At 45.3% G+C, this 21640-nt stretch overlaps 1 protein-coding gene across 1 annotated transcript in view; it reads right to left on the bottom strand.

Annotated features, from left to right (window-relative positions):
- The window catches only part of tusc3 (tumor suppressor candidate 3), a 254083-nt gene that overhangs the window by 179077 nt on the left and 53366 nt on the right, over positions 1–21640 (bottom strand). The window contains exon 2 of the mRNA XM_056280029.1: positions 156–325. Coding sequence (XP_056136004.1) covers positions 156–325 — 170 coding nt within the window. The remainder of the gene's footprint in view (positions 1–155; positions 326–21640) is intronic.

Genomic DNA, 21640 nt, shown 5'->3' with positions numbered 1-21640 from the left:
CTCATGGCATATGAACCTCACCACAAGATTTAAGTACTTGCTAGGAGGCCTCAGGCCTCCCTAAAGCAGGATGTGAAGGAAGGGGCTGGGCACTCAGGCTGGTGCTAAACTAAGTGGGCGGGGCTTCAGCTGGCGGGGGGCGTGGCGTGCAGTACCTGCAGACGGAGCACTGCCTTTGAGGCTGTAGAGCAGTAAACATGACGATGACCGAGTAGTTTCTGGGCGGGGCCTTGACGAAGCGGCGGAACTTGTCCCCGTTCATGCGAACCACAGAACGACGGGAGGACCACTCCATCATCTGGTCAACCTTCTCTGACAGCAGGTTCTGGAGAGGACACACACACACACACACACACACACACAACCATGTTAAACCATGGACAGACAGAGACACAGGGACAACCGTTTTTACATTATTCATATTTCAAGTGCGTGACCGTTGTGCGACGCCTGCTCCGTCTGACAAACGTCCCTCTGGGCCCGACAACATGCAGACCTGTACTGGACAAACACACAAAGGCAAGAGGAGGACAGCCCGGCAGCCCACAGGGTCCTTCAGAGGTTGGACTCTCTTCCGTCCAGCACGGTTTACAAAGCACATTAGTGCTGTGTCTGTGAAACGGGAGGTCGGCACGTTGTGCTCAGCAGCACCAAGTCTCCTGAAGAACAGCACTGACAGACCCAAACCAGTACCGAATAAACAACACTGACCCAAACCAGTACCGGATAAACAACACTGACCGAACCAAACCAGTACCGAATAAACAACACTGACCGAACCAAACCAGTACCGAATAAACAACACTGACCGAACCAAACCAGTACCGAATAAACAACACTGACCGAACCAAACCAGTACCGAAAAAACAACACTGCCAGAACCAGTACCGAATACACAACACTGACCTAACCAAACCAGTACCGAAAAAACAATACTGCCAGAACCAGTACCAAATAAACAACACTGACCGAACCAAACCAGTACCGAAAAAACAATACTGCCAGAACCAGTACCAAATAAACAACACTGACCGAACCAAACCAGTACCGAAAAAACAATACTGCCAGAACCAGTACCAAATAAACAACACTGACCGAACCAAACCAGTACCGAAAAAACAACACTGACCCAAACCAGTACCGAATAAACAACACTGTCAGAACCAGTACCAAATACACAACACTGACAGACCCAAACCAGTACCGAATAAACAACACTGACCCAAACCAGTACCGAATAAACAACACTGCCAGAACCAGTACCGAATACACAACACTGACAGACCCAAACCAGTACCGAATAAACAACACTGCCAGAACCAGTACCAAATAAACAACACTGACCGAACCAAACCAGTACCGAAAAAACAATACTGACAGATCCAGTACCAAATAAACAACACTGACCAAACCAAACCAGTACCAAATAAACAACACTGACCTAACAAAACCATTTCTGGATAAACAATACTGACCAAACCAAACCAGTACTGAATAAACAATACTGACCAAACCAAACCAGTACTGAATAAACAAAACTGACCAAACCAAACCAGTACTGAATAAACAATACTGACCAAACCAAACCAGTACTGAGTAAACAATACTGACCAAACCAAACCAGTACCGAATAAACAATACTGACCAAACCAAACCAGTACTGAATAAACAATACTGACCAAACCAAACCAGTACCAAATAAACAATACTGACCAAACCAAACCAGTACTGAATAAACAATACTGACCAAACCAAACCAGTACTGAATAAACAATACTGACCAAACCAAACCAGTACTGAATAAACAACACTGACCAAACCAAACCAGTACCGAATAAACAGTACTGACCAAACCAAACCAGTACTGGATAAACAAAACTGACCAAACCAAACCAGTACTGAATAAACAATACTGACCAAACCAAACCAGTACTGAATAAACAATACTGACCAAACCAAACCAGTACTGAATAAACAATACTGACCAAACCAAACCAGTACTGAATAAACAATACTGACCAAACCAAACCAGTACTGAATAAACAATACTGACCAAACCAAACCAGTACTGAATAAACAATACTGACCAAACCAAACCAGTACTGAATAAACAATACTGACCAAACCAAACCAGTACTGAATAAACAACACTGACCAAACCAAACCAGTACTGAATAAACAATACTGACCAAACCAAACCAGTACTGAATAAACAATACTGACCAAACCAAACCAGTACTGAATAAACAACACTGACCAAACCAAACCAGTACTGAATAAACAAAACTGACCAAACCAAACCAGTACTGAATAAACAACACTGACCAAACCAAACCAGTACTGAATAAACAATACTGACCAAACCAAACCAGTACTGAATAAACAACACTGACCAAACCAAACCAGTACTGAATAAACAACACTGACCAAACCAAACCAGTACTGAATAAACAAAACTGACCAAACCAAACCAGTACTGAATAAACAATACTGACCAAACCAAACCAGTACTGAATAAACAACACTGACCAAACCAAACCAGTACTGAATAAACAAAACTGACCAAACCAAACCAGTACTGAATAAACAATACTGACCAAACCAAACCAGTACTGAGTAAACAAAACTGACCAAACCAAACCAGTACCAAATAAACAACACTGACCAAACCAAACCAGTACTGAATAAACAAAACTGACCAAACCAAACCAGTACTGAATAAACAATACTGACCAAACCAAACCAGTACTGAGTAAACAAAACTGACCAAACCAAACCAGTACCAAATAAACAACACTGACCAAACCAAACCAGTACTGAATAAACAATACTGACCAAACCAAACCAGTACCAAATAAACAACACTGACCAAACCAAACCAGTACTGAGTAAACAAAACTGACCAAACCAAACCAGTACCAAATAAACAACACTGACCAAACCAAACCAGTACTGAATAAACAATACTGACCAAACCAAACCAGTACTGAATAAACAATACTGACCAAACCAAACCAGTACTGAGTAAACAACACTGACCAAACCAAACCAGTACCGAATAAACAGTACTGACCAAACCAAACCAGTACTGAGTAAACAAAACTGACCAAACCAAACCAGTACTGAATAAACAACACTGACCAAACCAAACCAGTACTGAATAAACAAAACTGACCAAACCAAACCAGTACTGAATAAACAATACTGACCAAACCAAACCAGTACCGAATAAACAATACTGACCAAACCAAACCAGTACTGAATAAACAACACTGACCAAACCAAACCAGTACTGAATAAACAAAACTGACCAAACCAAACCAGTACTGAATAAACAATACTGACCAAACCAAACCAGTACTGAGTAAACAAAACTGACCAAACCAAACCAGTACCAAATAAACAACACTGACCAAACCAGTGCCGAATAGAACATGCAGACGACAACACTCTAGGAGTTCTGCAAAGTGGCCCAGGAGCACGAGGCTCAGCAGTCCGTCATCTGATGAAACAGAAACCGGGTTTTTCAGCAATGCATCTGGTGGCCACCAGGCACAACTCATCACTCGTCCAACAGAAGACACATGGTGGTGGCACCACCTTGCTGTGGAGGGGCACACTAGCAGCACGGGCTGGGAGATGGACAGACACGGGGAAAATGAATGGAGCCAAATCTGGTCAACCCCTGAGGAAAACCTGCCACACGGTGGCAGAGCTCCTAGATTCTGGTGAGGCCTCCCCCCAGTGGACCACGAGCCCGAGCATCCAGCCGAACCACACTGGGATGCATGAGAAGAAGAAGGCATCAGACTCTGCCTCGCCCAAAGCCTGAACCGGACTCCCAGCGAGCCGACACGGAGCGGCCTTGTGAAGGACTGCAGCAGACAGCCGACTTGAGCAAGGCTGAGAAAGTCTCCAGGAGAGAACATGGAGACTCCTCCAAATCTAGACGGCTCTTATGCATGATGATGATGATGATGATGATGATGATGCAGAGCTGCACATGCAGCTAGCGGGGCCTCCACAGACACACAAGGAACCTGCTCACATCATTCCCAAGACAGCCGCTTTCACCTCACTTCCTCGGCTAAAACGTCCCAAGTCTTTTCTGCAATTCATCGATATTTTGCGTGTATTTTGTGTGTATTTTGTTAATACCGGTCTCACAGTAATTCGTCATTGTTTTGCGTGTATTTTGTGTGTATTTTGTTAATACCGGTCTCACAGTAATTCGTCATTGTTTTGCGTGTATTTTGTGTGTATTTTGTTAATACCGGTCTCACAGTAATTCGTCATTGTTTTGCGTGTATTTTGTGTGTATTTTGTTAATACCGGTCTCACAGTAATTCACTCTTCCAGTGTTTAGTGCTGCAAACAGAAAAGGTGACGAGAGCTGAATACGTCCTGACAGCGTCGCACACACACAGCACTAGTAACACTACACACACAGCAATACTAACACAACACACACACAGCACTACTAACACTACACACACAGCACTAGTAACACTACACACACAGCACTACTAACACTACACACACGGCGCTACTAACACTACACACACGGCACTATTAACACTGCATACACATGGCACTATTAACACTACACACACGGCACTATTAGCACTGTACACACACGGCACTATTAACACTGCATACACACGGCACTATTAGCATGTGTCGCTGAGGAACTCCGGTCAGGCTCGGCTGAAAGGTCACTCAGCCCGTGTTATAACAAAGCGCTGAAGGTAAACAACACACACACACACACACACACACACACACACACACACACAGCACCAACAAACAACACACACACACACAGTACCAACAAACAACACACACACACACACACACACACACACACAGTACCAACAAACAACACACACACACACACACACACACACACACACACAGTACCAACAAACAACACACACACACACACACACACACACACACACACACACACACACACACACACACACACACACACACACACACACAGTACCAACAAACAACACACACACACACACACACACACACAGTACCAACAACTCCGCTCGGAGCCAGGACATGCAGTCTCACAAAGCTGGAGTGGACCAGGGAGGAAGCACTGTGGGATGAGCACCAACTCCCAAAGGAAAGAGACAGAGACAGAGGCAGAGGGGCACTTCCTCCTTAAACGTGACACATGTGAAAAGCAGCGCCGGGCTTTTGTCCAGGAACTGGAACATGTGACTCCAGAGTAACGGGACATGGAGGACGCAAGTAAGCTGCGGGGGGTCCTGGGAGGGGGGCAGCGGCGAGCATTGCAGCAAGATCTATATTATCTTGACACAACCTGAGAGACAGTGGGGGACGGCACCTATTGCGGCACCAAACCAAACCAGTACTGAATAAACAAAACTGACCAAACCAAACCAAACCAGTACTGAATAAACAACACTGACCAAACCAAACCAGTACTGAATAAACAATACTGACCAAACCAAACCAGTACTGAGTAAACAAAACTGACCAAACCAAACCAGTACTGAATAAACAACACTGACCAAACCAAACCAGTACTGAATAAACAATACTGACCAAACCAAACCAGTACTGAGTAAACAAAACTGACCAAACCAAACCAGTACTGAATAAACAACACTGACCAAACCAAACCAGTACTGAGTAAACAAAACTGACCAAACCAGTGCCGAATAGAACATGCAGACGACAACACTCTAGGAGTTCTGCAAAGTGGCCCAGGAGCACGAGGCTCAGCAGTCTGTCATCTGATGAAACAGAAACCGGGTTTTTCAGCAATGCATCTGGTGGCCACCAGGCACAACTCATGAGAGAGCTGACAACCTATTGTTGTTTAATATCATAATCATTGTTGTTGTTGCTGTTATTATTATAATCATTGTTGTGTTGCTGTTATTATTATAATCATTGTTGTTGTTGTTATTATTATAATCATTGTTGTGTTGTTGTTATTATTATAATCGTTGTTGTTGTTGCTGTTATTATTATAATCATTGTTGTTGTTGCTGTTATTATTATAATCATTGTTGTGTTGCTGTTATTATTATAATCATTGTTGCTGTTATTATTATAATCATTGTTGTTGTTGTTGTTATTATTATAATCATTGTTGTGTTGCTGTTATTATTATAATCATTGTTGTTGTTGCTGTTATTATTATAATCATTGTTGTGTTGCTGTTATTATTATAATCATTGTTGTTGCTGTTATTATTATAATCATTGTTGTGTTGCTGTTATTATTATAATCATTGTTGCTGTTATTATCATAATCATTGTTGTTGTTGTTGTTATTATTATAATCATTGTTGTGCTGCTGTTATTATTATAATCATTGTTGTGTTGCTGTTATTATTATAATCATTGTTGTTGTTGCTGTTATTATTATAATCATTGTTGTGTTGCTGTTATTATTATAATCATTGTTGTTGTTGCTGTTATTATTATAATCATTGTTGTTGTTGTTGCTGTTATTATTATAATCATTGTTGTGTTGCTGTTATTATTATAATCATTGTTGTTGTTGCTGTTATTATTATAATCATTGTTGTGTTGCTGTTATTATTATAATCATTGTTGTTGCTTTTATTATTATAATCATTCTTGTTGTTGTTATTATTATAATCATTGTTGTGTTGCTGTTATTATTATAATCATTGTTGTTGTTGCTGTTATTATTATAATCATTGTTGTTGTTGTTGTTGTTATTATTATAATCATTGTTGTGTTGCTGTTATTATTATAATCATTGTTGTTGTTATTATTATTATAATCATTGTTGTTGTTGCTGTTATTATTATAATCATTGTTGTTGTTGCTGTTATTATTATAATCATTGTTGTTGTTATTATTATAATCATTGTTGTTGCTGTTATTATTATAATCATTGTTGTGTTGCTGTTATTATCATAATCATTGTTGTTGCTGTTATCATTATAATCATTGTTGTTGCTGTTATTATTATAATCATTGTTGTTGTTGCTGTTATTATTATAATCATTGTTGTTGTTGCTGTTATTATTATAATCATTGTTGTGTTGCTGTTATTATTATAATCATTGTTGTTGTTGCTGTTATTATTATAATCATTGTTGTTGTTGCTGTTATTATTATAATCATTGTTGTGTTGCTGTTATTATTATAATCATTGTTGTTGTTGCTGTTATTATTATAATCATTGTTGTTGTTGTTGTTGTTATTATTATAATCATTGTTGTGTTGCTGTTACTATTATAATCATTGTTGTTGTAGCTGTTATTATTATAATCATTGTTGTGTTGCTGTTATTATTATAATCATTGTTGTGTTGCTGTTATTATTATAATCATTGTTGTTGTTGCTGTTATTATTATAATCATTGTTGTGTTGCTGTTATTATTATAATCATTGTTGTTGTTGCTGTTATTATTATAATCATTGTTGTGTTGCTGTTATTATTATAATCATTGTTGTGTTGTTGTTGTTTTACATGCTTTGGCAATATGTACACAAACGTATGTCATGCCAATAAAGCACATATTGAAGTGAATTGAATTGACAGTGAATTGACAAGGCACTGTCCTGCCTTGTCCTGCACTGTCCTACCTTGTCCTGCACTGTCCTACCTTGTCCTGCACTGTCCTGCCTTGTCTTGCACTGTCCTGCCTTGTCCTGCACTGTCCTGCCTTGTCTTGCACTGTCCTACCTTGTCCTGCGCTGTCCCGCACTGTTCTGTCTTGTCCTGCACTGTCCTGCCTTGTCCTGTCTTGTCCTGCACTGTCCTGCCTTATAATGCCTTGTCCTGCACTGTCTTACAGTGCCCGCTGCTCGTTGTGTTGTTTTGCAGTTTGTGTAACAGAAGTATTGATAAGCGAGGCCCGCTGCTCGTTGTGTTGTTTTTGCAGGTTGCCACGGTGATGCAGTTTCTAACTCTACTCGCTGATTCTGCAGCGCGATCCAGAGCAGAAGTGGGCGATGGACATTTTGCTTTGGTCTTGGACCATCTTGGACCGTCTTGGACCGTCCGTTAAGTCTACATCTGAGGACATGAACAAGGCAGCAGAGAAGAGGATAGCACACTTCCTACAGCCACTGGTCCAGCGATGAGTATGGACATGTGTCCACGTCCACACCAGCAGCTATGGACCACTGGTATTACCCAGAGACACGAGCTTCATCACCCAACATGCCTTCTAAAACTACGGCTGGACAGTACAGACAACATGCCTTCTATAACTATGGCTGGACAGTACAGACAACATGTCTTCTATAACTACGGCTGGACAGTACAGACAACATGTCTTCTATAACTACGGCTGGACAGTACAGACAACATGCCTTCTATAACTACGGCTGGACAGTACAGACAACATGTCTTCTATAACTACGGCTGGACAGTACAGACAACATGCCTTCTATAACTACGGCTGGACATTACAGACAACATTTCTTCTATAACTACGGCTGGACAGTACAGACAGCATGTCTTCTATAACTACGGCTGGACAGTACAGACAGCATGTCTTCTATAACTACGGCTGGACAGTACAGACAACATGCCTTCTATAACTACGGCGGGACAGTACAGACAGCATGTCTTCTATAACTATGGCTGGACAGTACAGACAACATGCCTTCTATAACTACGGCTGGACAGTACAGACAACACGTCTTCTATAACTACGGCTGGACAGTACAGACAACACGTCTTCTATAACTACGGCTGGACAGTACAGACAACATGTCTTCTATAACTACGGCTGGACAGTACAGAAAGCATGTCTTCTATAACTACGGCTGGACAGTACAGACAGCATGTCTTCTATAACTACGGCTGGACAGTACAGACAACATGCCTTCTATAACTACGGCTGGACATTACAGACAACATGTCTTCTATAACTACGGCTGGACATTACAGACAGCATGTCTTCTATAACTACGGCTGGACAGTACAGACAACATGCCTTCTATAACTACGGCTGGACAGTACAGACAACATGTCTTCTATAACTACGGCTGGACAGTACAGACAACATGTCTTCTATAACTGCGGCTGAACAGTACAGACAACATGCCTTCTATAACTACGGCTGGACAGTACAGACAACATGTCTTCTATAACTACAGCTGGACAGTACAGACAACACGTCTTCTATAACTACGGCTGGACAGTACAGACAACACGCCTTCTATAACTAGGGCTGGTCAGTACAGACAGCATGTCTTCTATAACTACGGCTGGACAGTACAGACAGCATGTCTTCTATAACTACGGCTGGACAGTACAGACAACATGCCTTCTATAACTACAGCTGGACATCACAGACAACATGTCTTCTATAACTACGGCTGGACAGTACAGACAACATGTCTTCTATAACTACGGCTGGACAGTACAGACAACATGCCTTCTATAACTACAGCTGGACAGTACAGACAACATGTCTTCTATAACTACGGCTGGACATTACAGACAGCATGTCTTCTATAACTACGGCTGGACAGTACAGACAACATGTCTTCTATAACTACGGCTGGACAGTACAGACAAGTGATGCCAGTTCAAGGACCTCATTTTTGTAGCTCTCAAGTGTCTGGCAGTCAGAAGCAAAGCCTGATGGTTATTCATACTTCCTTCCCACTAACATCTACTGTCTGCCTCCTGCAACGAGACATCACCCAGGGCTGCAAAGACACCAGTGTGAGACATCAACCAGGCCTGCAAAGACACCAGTGTGAGACATCACCCAGGCCTGCAAAGACATCAGTGTGAGACATCACCCAGGCCTGCAAAGACACCAGTGTGAGACATCACCCAGGCCTGCAAAGACATCAGTGTAAGACATCACCCAGGCTTGCAAAGACATCAGTGTGAGACATCACCCAGGTCTGCAAAGACATCAGTGTGAGACATCACCCAGGTCTGCAAAGACATCAGTGTGAGACATCAACCAGGCCTGAAAAGACACCAGTGTGAGACATCACCCAGGTCTGCAAAGACATCAGTGTGAGCCATCACCCAGGCCTGCAAAGACATCAGTGTGAGACATCACCCAGGTCTGCAAAGACATCAGTGTGAGCCATCACCCAGGCCTGCAAAGACATCAGTGTGAGACATCACCCAGGCCTGCAAAGACATCAGTGTGAGACATCAACCAGGCCTGCAAAGACATCAGTGTGAGACATCACCCAGGTCTGCAAAGACATCAGTGTGAGACATCAACCAGGCCTGCAAAGACATCAGTGTGAGCCATCACCCAGGCTTGCAAAGACATCAGTGTGAGACATCACCCAGGCCTGCAAAGACATCAGTGTGAGACATCACCCAGGCCTGCAAAGACATCAGTGTGAGACATCACCCAGGCCTGCAAAGACATCAGTGTGAGACATCACCCAGTCCTGCAAAGACATCAGTGCGAGCCAACTGGTCTCTAAGTTCAGGGTCAACCAGGTTCTACAATGGTCTCCTACACAAACCTCAGGGGTAAAATACTAAATAGGTGTGTAAGACACCTCCCTCTCTCTGTCCCTCCCACTCTTGCTCTTGCTCTTGCTCTTGCTCTCTCTCTCTCTCTCTCTCTCTCTCTCTCTCTCTCTCTCTCTCTCTCTCTCTCTCTCTCTCTCTCTCTCTAACTCCCTCTCTCTCGCTCTCTCCCTCCCTCTCTCTCGCTCTCTCCCTCTCTCTCTCTCTCTTTCTCTCTCTCTCCATTACCATGCTCTCCCTTTCCTATGGGAGCCGACACTCTTCCCAAAGTGCCTCCTCGCTGGTCCTCTCCAGCTCCTTTATGCATCTCTCGCTCTCCTCTTTGTTCTTTGTCTTCCACGACCCTTCTGCTCTTTTAATCCCTCTCATTTTCTCCTCTTCATGCCAATCCCTTCCCTCTGCGAGTTTTTCTTTCTTTCCTTTTATCTTTCCCTTTGTCCCTCTGCTCTCCTTCATCCCCACCTTCAATCCCATCTTCTCTGTAGTTGTCTGATCGAGTATCAAGATAGACGGGAGTTCAATAATTTAGCAGCAGACCTCATTCCCACTGCTACAACTGGGCACAAACCACTGAACACAAACACACAGGTATGGATTACGTACACTGCTGGGCTTGGCTGCAGATGGTGGTAGAGATGCTCCAAAGAAAAATAAAGAGAGAGAGAGAGAGAAAGAAAGAGAGCCATACAGACAGACAGACAGACAGACAGACAGAGTGAGACAGAGTGAGACAGAGAGATACGGTGTGCTGTACTTTTGCTGTAATGCGGACAGACCACTACCATACTACTGGGCCATGGACAGACCACTACCATGCTACTGGGCCATGGACAGACCACTACCATGCTACTGGGCAATAGATAGACCACTAGCATGCTACTGGGCCATGGACAGACCACTACCATGCTACTGGGCCATGGACAAACCACTACCATGCTACTGGGCAATAGATAGACCACTAGCATGCTACTGGGCCATGGACAGACCACTACCATGCTACTGGGCCATGGACAAACCACTACCATGCTACTGGGCCATGGACAGACCACTACCATGCTACTGGGCAATAGATAGACCACTAGCATGCTACTGGGCCATGGACAGACCCCTACCATGCTACTGGGCAATAGACAGACCACTACCATGCTACTGGGCCATGGACAGACCACTACCATGCTACTGGGCCATGGACAGACCACTACCATGCGACTGGGCCATGGACAGACCACTACCATGCTACTGGGCAATAGACAGACCACTACCATGCGACTGGGCAATAGACAGACCACTACCATGCTACTGGGCCATGGACAGACCACTACCATGCGACTGGGCCATGGACAGACCACTACCATGCGACTGGGCCATGGACAGACCACTACCATGCTACTGGGCCATAGACAGACCACTACCATGCGACTGGGCAATAGATAGACCACTACCATGCTACTGGGCCATGGACAGACCACTACCATGCTATTGGGCCATGGACAGACCACTACCATGCTACTGGGCCATGGACAGACCACTACCATGCTACTGGGTCATAGACAGACCACTACCATGCGACTGGGCAATAGATAGACCACTACCATGCAACTGGGCCATGGACAGACCACTACCATGCTACTGGGCCATGGACAGACCACTATCATGCTACTGGACCATGGACAGACCACTAGCATGGACAGACCACAACCATGCTACTGGGCCATGGACAGACCACTACCATGCTACTGGGCCATGGTTGATGACAGAAGACACACAGGACAATCTAAATAGACTGAGCAACACTTCATAGTCATACACACACACACACACACAAGCAGAAAATATCATTTTGGTTGGGCAACCGGGTAAGGCCCAGCCATTGAGGATGCACAAACCAGTGCATCCTTAGTGCCGGTCCCGAGCCCGGACAAATGGGGAGGGTTGTGTCAGGAAGGGCATCCGGTGTAAAATCTCTGCCAAATCAAATATGCGGATCACAAATAAGATTTCCATACCGGATCGGTTGAGGCCCGGGTTACCAACGCTTTTCCTCTTCAATTGTACTTGGCCAATTACCCCACTCTTCCGAGCCGTCCCGGTCTCTGCTCCACCCTCTCTGCTGATCCGGGGAGGGCTGCAGACTACCACATGTCTCCTCCCATACATGTGGAGTCACCAGCCGCTTCTTTTCACCTGACAGTGAGGAGTTTCACCAGGGGGCGTAGCATGTGGGAGGATAACACTATTCCCCCCAGCCCCCCCCCCCAAACAGGTGCCCTGACTGACCAGAGGAGGCGCTAGTGCAGCGACCAGGACACATACCCACATCCGGCTTCCCACCCGCAGACACGGCCAGCTGTGTCTGTAGGGACGCCCGCCCAAGCCGACAGTAACACGGGGATTCAAACTGGCGATCACTGTGTTGATAGGCAATGGAATAGAGTGTTATGCTACCCGGACTACTACCACTACTACTACTACTACTACTACTACTACTTTCGGCTGTTCCCATTAGGGGGCGCCACAGCGGATCATCCGTTTCCATCTCTTCCTGTCCTCTGCATCTTCCTCTGTCACACCAGCCACCTGCATGTCCTCCCTCACCACCTCCATAAACCTCCTCTTCGGCCTTCCTCTTCTCCTCTTCCCTGGCAGCTCCATGTTCAGCATCCTTCTCCCAGTATACCCAGCATCTCTCCTCCACACATGTCCACACCATCTCAATCTTGTCTCTCTTGCTTTGTCTCCAAACCGTCCAACCTGAGCTGTCCCTCTAATATACTGGTTCCTAATCCTGTCCTTCTTCATCACTCCCAGTGAAAATCTTATCATCTTCATCTCTGCCACCTCCAGCTGCTCCTCCTGTCTTTTCGTCAGCACCACTGTCTCCAAACCATATAACATAGCTGGTCTCACTACCATCTTGTAAACCTTCCCTTTAACTCTTGCTGGTACCCTTCTGTCACACATCACTCCTGACACTCTTCTCCACCCACTCCACCCTGCCTGCACTCTCTTCTTCACCTCTCTCCTGCACTCCCTGTTACTCTGGACAGTTGACCCCAAGTATTTAAACTCATATGCCTTCGTCACCTCCACTCCTTGCATCCTCACCATTCCACTGTCCTCCCTCTCATTCACGCATAGGTATTACGTCTTGCTCCTACTGACTTTCATTCCTCTTCTCTCCAGTGCATACCTCCACCTCTCCAGGCTCTCCTCAACCTGCACCCTACATTGCATTACATTACAGTCATTTAGCCGACGCTTTTATCCAAAGCGACTTACAATAAGGGCCTCATTTAACGTAGGAGATCAGGAGAACTACTAGCCATCAGAGGTCATAAGTGCATCTAAACAAGCATCTAAGAGCAAAACCAGTGCTGAAGTAAAAGTGCAAGAATGAGATTTCTTTTTTTTTAATGAGTGAATACAATAAGTGCTAAGAACAAGTAACAGGGTAGTAGTTCTTGAAGAGGTGAGTTTTCAACCTGCGCTGAAAGATGGGCAGCGACTCCACTGTCCTGACATCAGTGGGGAGTTCATTCCACCACTGTGGGGCCAGGACAGAACCGAGCCGTGACCGGGTCGATCGGCAGCAGGGGCCTCTGAGCGACGGGACAACCAGGCGTCCCGAGGCAGCAGAGCGAAGTGGTCGGGCGGGGGTGTAGGGCTTGACCATGGCCTGGAGATTGGAAGGAGCTGTTCCTTTCACTGCCCTGTAGGCCAGCACCAGAGTCTTAAACTGGATGTAAGCAGCTCCTGGGAGCCAGTGTAGGGACATGAGAAGGGGAGTTGTGTGGGAGAACTTAGGGCGGTTGAACACCAGACGAGCTGCAGCTTTCTGAACAAGCTCCAGAGGTCTGATGGCCAACGCCGGGGCGCCAGCAAGGAGGGAGTTGCCGTAGTCCAGCCGGGAGATGACCAGAGCCCGGATGAGCACCTGTGCCGTCTCGTCGGTGAGGAATGGGAGAATCCTCCTGATGTTATAGAGGAGAAATCTGCAGGAGCGAGCAACCGATGTAGTGTTTTCAGCAAACAACAGTTGGTCATCCAGGATCACACCCAGATTCCACAGAGTCCGATTTGGCGTCACCACGGTGTTGTCATGGTGATGGCCAGGTCTCGGTGCGGGCAACCTTTCCCCGGGAGGAACATCAGCTCTGTCTTGTCCAGATTGAGTTTCAGGTGGTGTGTCGCCATCCACTCCGAGATGTCAGTCAAGCATGCAGCAATGTGTGTCTCTACTTGTGTGTCAGAGGGAGGGAAGGACAAGATCAGCTGGGTGTCCTCGGCATAACAATGGTAAGAGAAGTCATGCGAGCAAATAACAGAAGCCAGGGATGTCGTGTACAGGGAGAACAGGAGAGGACCCAGAACCGAACCCTGTGGAACTCCTGTAGTCAGTCTGCGAGGCTCTGACATAGATCCCCTCCATGTCACCTGGTAGGAGCGACCCGTCAGGTAGGTTGCAAACATTGAGAGTGCAGAGCCTGTTATACCCAGCCCCTCGAGGGTAGAGAAGAGGATCTGGTGGTTCACTGTGTCGAACGCAGCTGACAGGTCCAGGACTATCAGGACAGCGGAGAGAGAGTTTGCTCTCACAGAGTGCAGCGATTCTGTCACTGCAAGGAGAGCCGTCTCTATCGAGTGACCCACCCTGAACCCAGACTGGTTGGGGTCCAGGAGGTTGTTCTGGTGGAGGTACAAAGAAAGTTGGTTAAAGACAGCATGTTCGAAAGTTTTGGATAGAAAGGGTAGAAGGGAAACCAGTCATTAGTTTTTACGTCAGAGGGCTTAAGTGATGGTTTCTTGAGAAGGAGAGTGACTCTAGCAGAGTACTCTCGCTACAGATCACAATGTCATCTGCGAACATCATCGTCCATGGAGACTCCTGCCTGATCTTGTCCATCATCCTGTCCATCACCATTGCAAACAAGAAAGGGCTCAAAGCCGATCCTTGATGTAATCCCACCTCCACCTTCAACCCATCTGTCATTCCAACCACACACCTCATCATTGTCACACTTCCCTCATACATATCCTGCACCACTCCTACATACTTCTCTGCAACTCCTGACTCCCTCATACAATACCACACCTCCTCTCTCGGCACCCTGTCATATGCTTTCTCTAAATCTACAAAGACACAATGTGACTCCTTCTGACCTTCTCTATACTTCTCCATCAACATTCTCAAAGAAAACATCACATCTGTGGGGCTCTTTCCTGGCATGAACCCATACTGCTGCTGCTGATCATCACGTCTCCTCCTCTTAACCTAGCTTCTATTACTCTCCTCCTCTTAACCTAGCTTCTATTACTCTTTCCCAAATCTTCATGCTGTGGCTGATCAACTTTACACCTCTGTAGTTGCTACAGTTCTGCACATCGCCCTGGTTCTTGAAAATCGGTACCAGTATGCTTCTTCTCCACTCCTCAGGCATCCTCTCACTTTCCAGGATTGTGTTAAACAGTCTAGTTTAAAAAAAAAAAACAGACCCAAAATAAAGATGGCGAATGTATCAAACTCAGGGAACTCTCACTGCAGACTCTGGTCTGAATTCACGAACTCCGACCCGGTGCAGTGCTCTCCACCTGCAGGTTGTGTGTGATGACAGTCATCACCTGGGAACGGTCGCACTTCACCTCGATTGCGCTCGTACTCAGATCTGTGTGTACAACGTGCAGTAAGCAGACACAGAGCAGGCTTGTTAAAAGGACTACCTCAAACGTAGCTCATGTCCACAGTTCTGCAGTAACTAGGTTTTGAACCGACACAAAAGTGAGTCCGTGGAACCAGAGAGGGAACTGTGGAGTAGTGCATCAGTATGATCTGCATGGACCATGCGGTCCTCCGGGGATCCCAGTCTCATTTTTGCAAAGCCTCTCCCACAGTGTGCTCAAGATTTAGCAGAAAATTTTCAGTAAAGACCCCCTTCTAAGTCCGGCCCGGCTCTGGATCACAGCTCTGGATCACAGCTCTGGATCACAGAGCCACACATTCACATATACTTTGTTTTGTTTAGTTTTTTGTTTTGTTCTTTTGGATTTTTCCCTGTTTTTCTCCCCATTTGTATCCGGTCAATTACCCCACTCTTCCGAGCCGTCCCGGTCTCTGCTCCACCTCCTCTGCTGATCCGGGGAGGCTGCAGACTACCACATGTCTCCTCCATACATGTGGAGTCCCCAGCCACTTCTTTTCACCTGACAGTGAGGAGTTTCACCAGGGGGGCACAGTGTGTGGGAGGATCTCACTCTACCCCCCAGTTCCCCCTCCCCCCCGAACAGGCACCCCGACCGACCAGAGGAGGCGCTAGTGCAGCGACCACGACACATAGCCACATCCAGCTTCCCACCCACAGACACGGCCAATTGTATCTGTAGAGACGTCCGACCAAGCCGGAGGTAACACGGGGATTGGAACCGGCGATCCCCGTGTTGGTAATACTTTTTAAATAAATGTATCGTTCCTTCACAGTATTTGTACTTTTACCCTAGATGCCCTTGGTTTACAGTTAATGTGCTGCCTCCAAAGTTTCACTTGTGTCAACATGTCTGTCAGTGGTCTAACGGGGGGAAAGTAGATGCCCAAGTACGTGTTGAGAGCACAGCGACAAGCACACGGTACGCAAATGGTCTGGTCACCACCTGTGTTGTTTACTCCAACTCTTTCAGAACCCTGCTTCAACATACCAACCCACACACACACACACACACACACACACACACACACAAACACACACTCACCCACACACCTGTGAGGACTGTCAGTGACTAAATTCATTCCCTAACCCTTAACCTAACCTTAACCATCAGAACTACATGCCTAACCCTAACCCTTACCTAACCCTTAACCCTAACCTTAACCATCAGAACTACATGCCTAACCCTAACCCTTACCTAACCCTTACCCTAACCTTAACCATCAGAACTACATGCCTAAACCTAACCCTTACCTAACCCTTACCCTAACCTTAACCATCAGAACTACATGCCTAACCCTAACCCTTACCCTAACCTTAACCATCAGAACTACATGCCTAACCCTAACCCTTACCCTAACCTTAACCATCAGAACTACATGCCTAACCCTAACCCTTACCTAACCCTTAACACTAAACTTAACCATCAGAACTACATGCCTAACCCTAACCTAACCCTTACCCTAACCCTTAACACTAAACTTAACCATCAGAACTACATGCCTAAACCTAACCCTTACCTAACCCTTACCCTAACCTTAACCATCAGAACTACATGCCTAACCCTAACCCTTACCCTAACCTTAACCATCAGAACTACATGCCTAACCCTAACCCTTACCCTAACCTTAACCATCAGAACTACATGCCTAACCCTAACCCTTACCCTAACCCTTAACCTAACCTTAACCATCAGAACTACATGCCTAACCCTAACCCTTACCTAACCCTTAACCCTAACCTTAACCATCAGAACTACATGCCTAACCCTAACCCTTACCCTAACCTTAACCATCAGAACTACATGCCTAACCCTAACCCTTACCCTAACCCTTAACCTAACCTTAACCATCAGAACTACATGCCTAACCCTAACCCTTACCTAACCCTTAACCCTAACCTTAACCATCAGAACTACATGCCTAACCCTAACCCAACCCTAACCCTTACCCTAACCTTAACCATCAGAACTACATGCCTAAACCTAACCCTTACCTAACCCTTACCCTAACCTTAACCATCAGAACTACATGCCTAACCCTAACCCTAACCTTAACCATCAGAACTACATGCCTAACCCTAACCCTTACCCTAACCTTAACCATCAGAACTACATGCCTAACCCTAACCTAACCCTTACCCTAACCCTTAACACTAAACTTAACCATCAGAACTACATGCCTAACCCTTACCTAACCCTTACCCTAACCTTAACCATCAGAACTACATGCCTAACCCTAACCCTTACCCTAACCTTAACCATCAGAACTACATGCCTAACCCTAACCCTTACCTAACCTTAACCATCAGAACTACATGTCTAACCCTAACCCTAACCTTAACCCTAACCCTTAACACTAAACTTAACCATCAGAACTACATGCCTAACCCTAACCCAACCCTAATCCTTATCCTAACCTTAACCCTATCCCTTAACACTAAACTTAACCATCAGAACTACATGCCTAACCCTAACCTTATCCTAACCCTTAACAATAAGCCATTAGAACTACATGCCTAACCTTAACCCTTACCCTTAACACTAAACTGAACCATCAGAACTACATGCCTAACCTTAACCCTTACCCTAACCTAACCCTTAACAATAAACTTAACCATCAGAATTACATGCTTAACCTTAACCCTTAGCCTAACCCTTACCCTAACCTTAACCCTTAACCTGTGTATAAGAGGTGTAAGATATATATGGTATATATGATGTATATGATGTATAAGATGGGTGATGTATAAGATGTATATGGTGTATGTGATGTATATGGTGTATATCAGGGATAGGCAAGATGGTCCAGAAAGGTCCGGTGTGGGTGCAGGTCTTTGTTCCAACCAAGCAGTTACACACCTGATTCTGTGTGTAACTCCTTGGTTGGAACAAAGGCCTGCACCCACACCGGACCATGTTGCCTATCCCTGGTGTATATGGTATGTATGGTGTATATGGTGTAGATGATGTATAAGATGTATATGGTGTATATGGTGTATACGATGTATATGGTGTATAATATATATATGATGTATGAGATGTATGTGGTGTATATGATGTATATGATGTATAGTATGTATATGTGGTGTATATGATGTATATGATGTATAATGTGTATATATGGTGTATAAGATGTATATGATGTATAAGGTGTATATGATGTATAAGATGTATATGATGCATATGATGTATAATATGTACATGCCTCCACCTGCCTGTGGTGTGTATGACAACTCCATCCTTTTCTCCAGGGCTCTGTGGCCCTCTGATGATGCTGTTGATCTACAGCAGCGTTTGGGAAGGATGCTTCCTGCATCAACCCACGTTTTTCTGGCTTTGTCTCGTATCATGAAGAGTAGTCATTAAGTGCTCTTCTTTCTGTGTTTTATTTCTAAATCCGTTGCCATGTTGTCTAACTTGCCCACTCGGCACATCTGTCCTGGATAAGGGATCTCTCCTGCGATACCCTTCCTGAAGTTTCTTCCATTATTTGTTTCCCCGGGGTTTCCCCCCCCCCTCCCTGTTTTGCGTCATTGAAATGAAGGGTCTGCAGATAGACAGTGCCATCCAGTCATTTCCTGTGTCTACGTGTTTCTGACAGTACGAATGTAAAGCCCTTGGGATTATAACTGTGATTTAGGACAATATAAATAAACTTCACTAGGAGAAACAGAGTAATGAGGTGTAAGAACTTAAAAAAAAAGATATAATTTCACAGAAGAAGAAAGAAGACAATCCAGAAGAAAAAGCAAAGGAAACAGAAACAGTAGGATGGGGTATTGTTTAGATTTGATCTATTCCGATTAGGACTGGGGCAGCACGGTAGTGCAGAGGTTAGCACGATCACCTCACAGCAAGAAGGGTCTGGGTTCGAGCCCCGGGGTAGTCCAATCTTGGGGGTCGTCCCAGGCCGTCCTCTGTGTGGAGTTTGCATGTTCTCCCTGTGTCTGTGTGGGTTTCCTCCAGGGGCTCCGGTTTCCTCCCACAGTCCAAAGACATGTAGGACAGGTGACTTGGTCGTACTACATTGTCCCTAGGTGTGTGTGTGTGTGTGTGGGGGGGTGTCCTGTGATCATCTGGCGGCCTGTCCAGGGTGTCTCCCTGCCTGTCACCCAATGACTGCTGGGATAGGCTCCAGCATCGCCACGATGCTGTGTAGGATAAGCGACTGGATAATGGACGGATGGATGGACGGATGGATGGATGGACGGATGGATGGATTAGGGCTGGGTGATATATCACATATCCAAGGCTCAGTGTTTTCGATTTTTATTTTTCAAAGCCATCCAGCATGCCACATTTCGCCACAAGAGGACACTGTTACATAACCTCACACGAAAAGGAACACCGTTTGGATCCTTTGAAACATAAAATCCGGGTGAAAATCAGTTTAAAAATCTGGGTATTTTTCAGTGAAAATCGGTAAAAACCGAAAACGCTGAGCCTTGCACATACCTAAGGTATATCCATAATGATTTTCTTTGCTGATATAAAAGTTGGCAAAACTCTATCACAGTGATCTTACTGTGCTTTTCCTTCTGCCAACTGAGTTTCCTGAAGACGGGGCCTGCTGCAGTCGTCTCCCAGCAGAGTATTAGGGAGTTGGAAGAGTACTAATCTCGTGTGGCCAGACCTCCATCTCATCGAGCTCACAGAGGGTTTGCAAATAGTTAGCAGCTGGATATACATAAATATGTTGAAAATATCAGGATATCGAACAAGGGTTTGCATATCAAAATGAAGGAGAATCGATATTTTGAACAAGAATTTAACTCCCTCGTGACAAATCTTGCCGCCACTGGGTGACCTTCATTCCCTCTCTGTGCTCTTTAGTCCATCAAGATATGTTTGACCCTCACTGCCATGCAACAGTCAGATGTGTAGTGTTTGTGTGTAAAGTTCTGGCACTAGCCACACTAACACGAGCTGAACCTGGGGATGCACGAGGGCGGGACTGGGAGAACATGAAGAGCAGTGCACCGTGTCAGCACCACAACCTGCTGCAGCAGAAGCTTTGCAATAGTGGAGGAGCTTCCTGCCTTACATAAGTTGTCCTGCTGCACTTCCCTACGTCGCTTTTTATGACGCTCAGCCACATGTAGTGCCTTGGCTCTGATGTAAACCAGCGGCTCTCAAACCTTCTGGGGCCAGGGACCCCTTACAGCAGAAAGACCCCCTCATAACTGTAACACTGATTAACATATACTTACTTACTAACGTTTGTACTCTTAGATGCCACTGGAACTATTGTATCCTAAAACTTCTCAACCTAAATACTTCAGACCTGTTTCATGGTGATAAACAGAAACACATTTCAATTTGAATGCCCCCCCCCTTTTCTCCCCAGTTGTACATGGCCAATTACCCCACTCTTCTGAGCCGTCCCGCTCTCTGCTCCACCCTCTCTGCTGATCCGGGGAGGGCTGCAGACTACCACATGCCTCCTCCC

Source organism: Lampris incognitus, chromosome 5, assembly GCF_029633865.1.
Source record: "Lampris incognitus isolate fLamInc1 chromosome 5, fLamInc1.hap2, whole genome shotgun sequence".
Classification (NCBI taxonomy): domain Eukaryota; kingdom Metazoa; phylum Chordata; class Actinopteri; order Lampriformes; family Lampridae; genus Lampris; species Lampris incognitus.
The sequence above is the reverse complement of the archived record's forward strand: the minus strand, read 5'-3'. Positions and strand labels throughout refer to the sequence as shown.